General features: G+C 47.3%; 1 protein-coding gene across 1 annotated transcript; it reads right to left on the bottom strand.

Moving 5' to 3' along the window:
- Positions 1-454: 454 nt before the first annotated feature.
- On the bottom strand, positions 455-5,779 carry LOC116791746 (putative coiled-coil domain-containing protein 195). The gene is made up of 3 exons (XM_032698039.1): positions 5,434-5,779; positions 3,760-4,021; positions 455-925 (listed from the first exon to the last, which is right to left on the bottom strand). The coding sequence occupies exons 1-3, from the start codon at positions 5,696-5,698 to the stop codon at positions 793-795; spliced, it is 660 nt and encodes a 219-aa protein (XP_032553930.1). The 5' UTR covers positions 5,699-5,779; the 3' UTR covers positions 455-792.
- Positions 5,780-10,643: the final 4,864 nt, after the last annotated feature.

The following is a 10,643-nucleotide window of genomic DNA, read 5'->3' as shown; positions in this document are numbered from 1 at the left end:
CTAGTTCTCTCTCACATATATTTTGCACCTGTTTGCTGAATTTCTGCTAGTGATTTTTGATCCGAGCTGTGCTGAGAAGGCACTCCTGAAAAATTCTGATGCTCACAATTCTTCCTATTTTGGCTTGGTGTACAGCCTTTAGTCTCCATCTGGGTAAACACACCAAGCCAGAAAGAGATTTGTAGTCACATTTTCATACTGATAGGTACTTACGCTCCCCTGTGCTCCCTTAGAGGTGAACCTCAAATGAACATGAACAGTCATTGCCAAGGTTTGCAGAAATTCAGGGTGACATTAACTGACTCTCTAATGCTTTCTTGATTTTGCTTATTACTACTGTGAAATTTGAAAGTTATACCTACAGAGAAAACCTCACAGGCTGCTTAGTAGCTCTTACTTTGTCATTTGCATCAAATACTTTCCTGCCCACGGAATCAGCAAACACAAGCAGCGACAAAGATTATGATTTTTGCGACAAACACATCAAAACCAGCTTCAACAGCCTGTTTACATCAGTCCTGAGGTAAGGGTTCCTTGAAATGTGTTGCTCAGAAGCACTGTGTGGAGGTACCTTTGCTTTCTGTGGCTTCATCACAGTGTATGGGCTTCCAGCTGACTTTGCCATGGCTTCCATTTCCCTGCTGAATGTCGGGCCGTGACCCGAAACACAGGCTGGGTGATGCTCTGTGGGCATCCTGCCAAAGCATTTTGCAATAGAGGAACCTGACACACAGCTGTCGTTTAAGGCCAATTTATCTCGGGGAATCAATAGCCCTTTAAAAATTCACTGGCTCACATATCCTTTTCAGCGATGGTCATCAGAGGTTTTGTGCTCTGATTTTCCGGGCTTTTGAGGGAACTTTGCTTTTCAGCACGTGGTGACATATCCATTGGTAAGAGGAAACTGACAGCCTTGACTTTACCCCTGGAGAAAAAAATGAGAAAGCATTATGAGGATTGCAAATGTATAAAACATGCAAAGAAAGTTAAAGAAAAACAACTCCAAGCAACCCAGCAAGCAAAAGCTAAATGCTTTCAGCCCTTGCATGCTGCATGGAGGCAGGATTTCATGCCATTCACAGGCTTCCCAAAGGACTAAGCACAGTGCTGCCTGCCTGTCTACTGGAAGCATCCGCTTTCTTCCATGGAGTCTCACATCCATCTATCAGTGCCCAATGTGTGTGTGCAAAGCTGTGTGCACACAGAACCCTGAGGATGCACAGGCACCCCCATGGACCCGGGGGGTCCTCCAGTGGCTTGATGTTTATATGCATCAGCACCCAGCTACTGCCAGCAGGTGTGAGAACAGTGGTTTCCAAGTGTGCACATGGTAAATTACACCAGAGGCAGAAACATCTTCCTTTATGTGTCCCAAAACCGGTTGGTTTGGCATGTAGATTGGTTCAGTTTTGCAGAGCTTTGGTTGTCGTTCTGACTGTCCTCTGTGATGCTTGTCAGCTCACTCAGGCACTCATGGAGCACAAAGAAGGAAAATTATGACAATATTAAAATATTTAGGGATGCTTACAGGGCAGAGGACCTCTGTGATTTCTTTGCCCCTTCTCCCTTGAGATCTGTCTCACTGGAAGGTGAAACCACCAAACTGGAACATCCCAGTGGCGACATTTATACCAAACAGGCCTTGTGCCTTTTGTGATTTTACTATAATAGCCCTGAAAACAGTTCTCCTCTTATCCTACATTCAAATATTTAATGTTTTTTACTTATGAAACACAAGCAGGAATCCCTTGGTATAAATAATGCTTTGGCATATAGGAATTAAAATATTTTAAACATGCAAATTAGTGATGATTTGTTAGCAGTGCTGTTATTACTTGGATGCAACTGCACTGTATATAAATTCAAGGTGGTACTTCTACAGAGTTAATTTTAAAGCAAAAATATTCAGCATCAAATACAGGATTATAGCCTTGGAGCAAAATGTGAGAAAGCTACAAGAAGAATGGGAAAACCTGACATGAAGCAGCATGCTGGGAAGCAAAAATGTCATCCCTGTAAAAAATTAACCTTAATAAGCTTGCTGAACTCATTGCTAGAAATTATCCTACTAGTGAAAAGCTAACTAAGATTGGTGTCTGTGTTAGACTTTTGGGTATATAATGGAAGCCACCACCACTAAGACTAAAAAACATATTAGATTTTTTTTGGTGTAAGAAACACGGAGTTTGTGCTTCAGGATATTACGCAGCCTACTGAGGGCATTTGGTGAAAAGCTCTTTCTGTAGCTGTTTCTTCTCCTAAAGCAGCCAGCAGTGAGAGGACATGAGTCACAGTGCCACACTGGCCGCTGCTCAGCCTGGCAAGGCAGCTCTAATGGTGGAGATAAAATCATCAGCACCGTCCTGGGGCCGTGGGGTAACCGGTAGGTCCCAAGGCAGTAGATGTAACAGATCTGTGCTGCTACTTGGATTGCTTTGAGAGCTCTTTCCCTTTATGAGCAAGCAGCAGGATTTGCCGTTGCCATTCTGCTCCTGCACACTGACCCTGTGTTTCCCACCACACAGGCCTTCCACGTGAGCTGGCTCAAGGGCAAAGCTCTCAGAGCGTTCATGTGCACAGAGTCTTGAGTTTCCCTGAGCCCAGTGGAGCGTATGCAGAAATCCAGAGCTACAGGGTCACAGTGCTTTTGAAAATGATATGAGTTTGCTGCCAGGGACTAAATTTAGGTGTCTAAATGCTGTAAAACATCTGACCCTGAAATGTCCTTAACTAGAAAACCCAGGTGCCTCTGGAAACTTGGCCTCGTTCAGCGAGGAGCTGGGGTCTGAGCTGCCTTTGCACAGGGAGTGCAAGGGGCTGGGCACTGGTCTGCTCTGGGGACATATTGCTGAAGGGGATACAGATTAAAAGCTGTCATGATGGGCCATGTGGACAGATACAACCACACAGGTGACACAACCCACTGCAGGTGTACAGCCCACAAGGGTGCCACTAGAGCCCTTCCCCAGGACATGCACAGGCAGACCCATGGACTTCTCCCTGCTTGAACACATGCTTTGAGGCCATTTGGATTATATTGCTTTTGAACACAGCATAGTCAGGCTAAACCCAGGAACTGACATGGATTCCCAGGGTGGACAGATCAGCACCAGGAGGTGACTCAGCTATTGTATATTACAGTCTCATTACTGCTGCTACTAGCTTTAGTTGTTGTCCTGTGTTGGAAATCTTCTCATCAATGATCAGAGGAGCTCAGGGCTTGTCCAGCAGCCCTCTCACTTAATTTAGAAGCCATCTTGAGACTACTTTTCTCAAAGCTGAAAGCATTAACTTGTAATGCTTCAGTTACAGGGGAAATACAATACAGTACATCTAATTTCATGAACCATAGTAATCACACTTCCAAAGGCATAGTTCAGAGTTCCCTGGTATCTTCATGCTTTTTTCCCCAAGTTTAAAAACCCTTTTCAAGCTTAGTTTGTCAGAACATCACATCAATCTGCAAAATTCTGCCTGGCTTTATCAGTGTGAAGATTTCAACCCTTTTCTCTCTCCCTTAGCCTGTCCTTTCTATAGCAAATTTAACCTGCTACCACTGCCAGACTTCATACATTGCAAGGAGGAGCCGGACAACTTCCCCCAAAGAAGTCTCCAGTCTGCTCAACGTACATTGAGTCTATGCATACAGTCTGCCCATATACATTCAAACAAAGATTTTGCTGATAACAAACTAAGACTCAGAGCAATGTCCGTATATGTCATTAGAGCTGTGATGCTGTGAAGGCAAACCAAGCCTACCTGCACTTATAGATGTGCTCCTGAAACAGATTCATGTTGCTGGAGTGGCTGTAGGAGGGACAGCTGGGCGGTGATTTTTCAAGCCCTTTCTCCTCTTCCCTGATGAGCTGTGCTGCAGCAGGAGGGGCCGGTGGCCAGGCACTGCCTGGCACCTCTGGGAGCCCGTTGCTCAAAGGCTTCCTGCTGGCCCTGTGGGACCTGGCACTGGAAGGAGCAGGAGCTGGTGAGGTGGGGGGGTAGCGTCTCACAGTCATGGCAGTATCTGAGAAACAGAGGAAAAAGCAGAGCTGGAAACAGTAATTCAGGTATCCTCAATATATTTTTGGAGAATGACTTTTTTCATTGGCAGATAGTGACAGAACAAGGGGGAACAGTTTTAAACTAAAAGAGGGGACATTTAGATTGAATGCTAGGAGGAAATTCTTCACTGTGAGGGTGGTGAGACACTGGTTGCCCAGGGAAGTTGTGTATACCCCATCCCTGAAAGTGTTCAAGGCCAGGTTGCATGGGTCTTTGAGCAATCTGGTCTAATGTAAGGTGTCCTTGCCCATAGCAGGGGAGTTGGAACTGGATGATCTTTAAGGTCTCTGCCAACCCCAAATATTCTACCATTCTATTTTGAATCCCTTTCTTTGGGCTCAAAAATCATTGTATGTGGTGAGGCTGAGAGGCAGAGAGGGCCAGACAGCCCCTTTGGGTCTCACCCTTTCCCCTAGAAGGCGGCTGAAGAGGAAGAGCTGCAGCTTTCCCACTTGCCAAAACTCCAGACTGCTATTCCCAAACTGATGACATCTATGGCCACCAGCAGCCCTGGTTTAAGAGGCCTTCAGATTGGTAACCTGGCCAGTGGGTCAGGGGGCTTGGCAGCAGCCACCTGGCTTCACATCAATCCACTAGTGCTGTTCAGCCTCTCATTTTATTCATTCACACAGATTTGTTTCTGTGAAAACTTGTGGAGCCATTTCTCGGATACTTCTCACCAAACAACATTTTACTTAAATTCCTGATTCATTAAATCCTCTAGAATTCACAACCAGACTTCTCTAACTGAGGAACATTTCTGTTTTTCTCCTCTGATAAAATTGTGAAGAGAGTGTATTCCTGTATATTGGCCCCTCTCTGTCTCAGCCAGAACTAACTGCGTTATCTGCAAAACTAAACTGCACATCTGGCATGATGTATGCAGCCAACTCATCATTATTTGTTATTATTTGTAGCGTTTTCCTCATCTTTTACTAAGGCAAGAGGGGTTATGACATGGTTACAACTGTTGGCCTTTTTCTGCCTGGAGCAGACAGGGGACAGGCATGGTCAGGATTGTCCATGCCTGTGAAAACCCAAAGCAGTAAGTCCAATTCTCCTTAAACAAAGAAAAACTGAACTCCTTGAGTTGGATCCTTTGTTTGAGTAGCAGTAAAATACTCCACTAAGCTCAGCTTGGGGGACGCAGGTACCACCCTAAAAAGACCTAAAAAGAGCAAGACACCCAGTTATGGTGGGTTTAGGTGTGAGCACAGAAGGCAGCCAGAGCACTTTCACAGGGCTGATCAGACAGACAACCAGTAGCTCATCCCTCACTCCCTGCAGACACGTAACAGCCAGGTTGGGAGATCCTGCATGGGCAGCACTCGTGGGTGCCATGGACAGCCCCAGACAGCCCCGACTCGTTGGTACCTGTCTGCTCCTTTGATGCAGGAGCAGGACTGGCTGGGATGGCTCCCTGCAGAGATGCTGGAGAGCCAGCAGGTCCTTCCCCATCACTGGCGAGGCTCCTCACATCGCTGTTCCCACCTCCTCTCGCTGCCTCTGTCTCCGGTGGCACAGCTCTCTGCCCGCAGACCTGCAGCTCTCCCTTCAGGGCCCTGTTTTCCCTCTCCAGCTTGTTGATTTGGGAACGCATCTTGCGGATGACCTGGAGGAGGTGTGCATTGCCCTCCATGGTCCCACGCCACGCAGAAGGCTCCCTGCTCTCCCGCAAAGTGCCTGCCCTGCACACAGGCAGGCAGGCCCTGCCCTTAAATCCTCTGGACAATGGGAGTCCCTCCCCGCATGCCCAGCATGGGCCAGATCTGAGCACTGAGAAGGCTGGACCGAGTTGTCAGGTTACTGAGAGAGGGCTCATGATTTATTCATTCGGGGGCTCGAGTTTCAGAGCAGCGCTGGCCTCTTACACCCCGCACAAATCACTGTCAACACGGTATTGATGCACCATCGGAAAACCCGCCCGCCCCCTCGCTTGTCTCGGGCTTTGGTTTTCTCCTCATGGACCAAGGAGGACAGAACCCATTTCCTTTGGTTTATCCAAAAAGGCCAGTGATTGTCTCCAGGGCACAGAGGGAGAGTTTCCCTTTGCGGGGCAGTGATTCCTCTCTCCTTTAGCACAGGGTAAATTACTCTTTTTCACTCTTTGCATCTGGAAAAGAATTAGCAATTTCTCACAGGAATATTAAATTTCCAAATGAAAGCCTATATAGTGCAAGACCCCCACTATTAACAACATATGCCAGCAGTGGTGATGGACAAGCAGGTGCACTAAAGCTCTCCTGGAAGGCTGCAGCAGAGCCCGGGCCCTTTCTGGGCACTGAGGGAGGCTCAATGGAGTGGAGCACCTGCACCAGCATCCCAGGAGTGTAACAAGAGACAGATCAGGCATGATTCTTGCATTAGAAAGAGAAACACAATCCTCTGTGCTTCTCTCATCACCTAGTCCCTAAAGCCATCTTTCTACTGGCAATAAAATGCACAAACATGTGGAACATTCTTCCCACTCCCCAAAAGTTACTTCAAAATACAAAACTGAGAATGCCAGAAAGTCAGCAGGAAAATAATTTAACACACCTTTTGCTTTGAGGATATTCCCAATATCTCAACAGTGACTCAAGAATATTTTAAAGAGAAGAAAAGACCTTTCAGCTGTGTGCACTTCCCCACTCTGCTGCTGAAGGCTGGGGGAGGAAAGAAAAACTGCTGTGAGATGCTTTAAAAAAGAGATGACTCAGTTTTATTTTTTCCAGAGGGTGTGCCAGAAGGGCTATCATGAGGAAGCCATTGGGTCTGTGAGGAAGTGCTGCAGCCCAGCAGCTACTGGGATGTTGGGAAGAAACTGCTGGAACTGAGAGAAAACCAGAGATGGGAGTGAGGAGCTCTGCCCTGGGGTATATGTCCCCAGGTGAGTAGTGCTCCCTTCTTGGAGCAGCATGCTCAGAAAGTGCTTCATAAGGGCAAAGTGGTTCCTGCAGGTCATGCTGTGCTCCCTCCCCTGCTGACCCACAGCCACATGCTGTGCCTAGCAAGGGCAGGTGGGACTTGCTGTACAACCTGCAGGAATACTCACCTATGCTGATTTTTCCAGTGACACAGGCACAAGCCTGGGGACCAGGAGCCATGAGAGTTGCTGGTCACCTCTTGGGAACCTCTCCAGAGGGCTCTGCATAGTTCAGGCTGCATGCAGAGGAGTAAAATGAATGTGAGTTCTCAGGATGCAGATGAAGCCCACAGCACCCATGACCTTTCATGCAATCACTATGCGAGAGGAGGAGTAAATCAGGCCCTGAACATTGTCCTGCCTGCTGCTGGACCAGCATGCTGGGCTGTCTGGCCCTGGCATGCCAGCATTAACCTTGGCAGAGCTCCTGGTGGGACGTGGCAGTCCTTACTTCAGCCCACCCTGATCACGTCAGCAAGAGGTCTCAGCTTATGCTGAGTTTTTATCCCCCTTCTAGAGAGGTGCATGTTGTTGTGGGTATAACAATATACAGATGGGAAGACGTAGGCAAAGCTGGGCTTAGAAAAAGTCTTCACCCAGGTTTCAATAACAGTGTGGGTGTCCCTGTGCTGGGGACAATGTGTAGTGACCATTATGGGTCTATTTCTCCAGCAAGCAAATCAGGTACTGGAGCAGTGACAGCACCCAAGTGTAATTATAATATTACCACTGATCCTGCAGCAGGCGGGTTTGGCTGGGCAGGGGACACTTGCCAACTCAGCAATTAGCTTACCCTTGCTGTAGCTGAAGACATCTGCTCCTCTGATCCCATGCCTGCTGCTCCTCTGGAACTGGAGCAGGCACAGACCTTTTGATATAACAGGAACTTCTGAGGAAATGGCTTGTAACCTCATACAGCTGCTCCTGCTGCAACTCCTGCCCAGGGACGGATGGGCAGGGGGCCAGATGACTCAGGAGTTTTGGACAGGGGAAACCTGGCAAAGCTACCTTTGCCACTGGGCTGATCGGTGTGTTCCCTGTAAGCAGAAAGAACTCTGTGAACACAACCCAGTTTTTGTAAATTCAGTAGGGTCCAAGATGTGTGCTTGCCCTGCCAGCTCCCAGGTGCTGCCACTCCATGTGCCACAGGTGGGAAACGTCCTCAATACCTCTTAGCAGTGGCACACCTGCAGGCTGCAGATTTTGGCTGAGTGTATCTTCACTGTGCCTTTCTGTGCCTACTAAAAACATCTACAGCTGTGTCGTTTTTGCTATAAAACACTTCAACTTTAAATAATTTAACAGAAAGGCCAATTTCTCACACCTGAACTGCTTCAGCAAATTGTGCGTGGTAGTACACGGACCTGGGTAAAATTATATTCACCCTCAGTCATATCTGAACATCTCCACTAGAAAGAATAACCAGAGTTCCTGGCAGCTGTTGGACTCAAGGAACCCCATAGCAATATCTCTATGTGGCTGCTCGTGCATGTGCTCAGCGGACTGTACAAACTGCATACCACGCAGTACTGCAGCAGAAAACCTGTGAACACAACACAGAAGCCTTCTGGAGCAGCTTCATGCAAAACTGTGGGGAGCTCAGCTCTTTATGCTGCCACTGCTTGATATTCTGCAGCTCCCTGCAGAAGGGAAGGGCTGTGCTGACAGTGGAGAAGGTACAGTGTGAGAACTGCCATCAGCAGAAAACAGCACCTGCACAGCCACCACCAACAGTGAACAGTTTTTATAATCATCTCACTTACCAAATCTTCTCTCTTGCTCCCCCGAGGTTAGAGAGAAAAAAAACCAAAAAGGACTCATTGCTACTCTAGCGAGATGATTTTTTTTCAATCAAATCACAACACTTTGTCCTTGAAAAATCAACAGCAGGTGTCTAGATACTTTCTATGACATAGTGCAGTGTGTCATGCCTCCCAGTGGTAAGGGAATCCCTGTGGAAAAAGACAGAGCTAAACCCGACCAACAGAGAGCACAAGTACCAGGCTTCTGCTGCCAAAAACATGCACAAAATCAGTGCTGTGACACCCACACTCTGCACTAGTGCAGCAGGGACTGCTGAGGCTGCCCCTTCCCACCACATGTGCTGAGCAGAGCGTGGCTGGGCTGTCACAGACTTTAGTCTTCAGGAGGAGGAGATGGACAAGACTGAATGTGGCTGGAGGTGGAAAGGCTCTTTCTGTTACCATTGAGCAATAAACAAACACCCTTCCTTTTTGCCTGGCAACATACTCCTCCTAACTCACAGATTTCCATCCTGATGGTGCTCTGCTCCCCCTCTGATGCCTCTGCTGCACCTTCACCCCTGCCTGCCACAAGGCACCACATCACACTGGTCCTGTGGCATCTTGACTGAGGACCAGCAATGCTGCACTGCATCTCCAGCCTCGCTGGGACAGGATGGGGGAGCAGCAGAGCAGCCCCTTGGCCCAGACAGGAAATCTTGGGGAAGAGAGATGGGTCACAGCTCCATCATCCTGGCACCAAGCCTGAAGCCCAGATCTCTGTCAGGGCTGGAGTCTCCAGGGGAGGTTTGCTGTTATGAGTCTTGAATGTCAGCAGCACTGGATTTATGCATCCTATGAAAAAATGACCAAGTAAAAGCGTAACAGCAGCTCTGGTCAAGGTCAATGCCAAACCCTTCCTATGGCCACTGTGCAAGAAATCTCTGTGACCTGAGTCCTTGCTTGATTTCTAACATGTTTTATGCTTCATTGTGGTGCAAAAGAGCCTAATTCTCTTCTGAATTTGACTGTACAACTTAAGGAGGTAAAAACGAATATTTCAGTTGATTTAAAAATTAACAAAAAATGTTTTTTGTGTGCTGATTCTTTTTTGCTGATGCACTTCTCATAATTTTGCTCCTGTACATCTGAAAGGACTGAATAGGTCTAATGTCAAAATTTGATCCCATATTGACCTTCTCCTTGTTTAATTCTCAGTGGCTTCTCCATTTTAATGGTAAATTAAAAGGTAAATGGTAATTTTAAGAGGTAAATTTATATATTTTCCAATTTTCATTTCTCCCTTTCCATTCTTCTTGAAGTTTAGACATTTAGACATTTAAATTATCCCTATGCTTTACTTGGCCAGTACTGTTGCTTGAGGATTAGCATCAGGTTTGAGATTGATGCTCGTATCAAATGTGTTGTCTTCCATGCACTCAAATTTAACAGCTTAAATGCGTTGGGACGTGTCACAGTCTGCAAGGCCCTTGCTCACCTGAGCCCAGCATGCTGGCAGCCACATCAGTGTCCCCACAGGTGCTGCTCTGCTAGGCCAGGTCACAGTTTGTTTTGAATGCATTTCATCTGCAAATGCTCAGCCATGCAAAGAAATGTATCCTTCTTGTGAGGAAAGGATTTGACAGAATAGATTTTGCAGCACAAATGGGAAATGTTCTAATAATTGGATAAACAGCTCAGCTTCCAAAGTTTGCTGGTCACACCTGTGTTTAATAGTTTCCTAACGTGCCCTGGCCATGGACTCTCCAGTGCCCAGCCTGCCTTCACCCACCCAAGAGGTACATCCCTGTAGGGCCACTGCTCCTTCCTCAGGTCAGTCTGGGATCCTCCCAGAGCTGAGCTTCCACAGTGAAGGCAGGTACAGAAGCTCATACCAACTTCTGCAGTAGTGCCTCAGGCTCTCACCAAGGCAATCA

Source organism: Chiroxiphia lanceolata, chromosome 10, assembly GCF_009829145.1.
Source record: "Chiroxiphia lanceolata isolate bChiLan1 chromosome 10, bChiLan1.pri, whole genome shotgun sequence".
Taxonomy (NCBI): Eukaryota; Metazoa; Chordata; class Aves; order Passeriformes; family Pipridae; genus Chiroxiphia; species Chiroxiphia lanceolata.
Note: the sequence above shows the minus strand (reverse complement) of the source record. Positions and strands in the feature narration are given on the sequence as shown.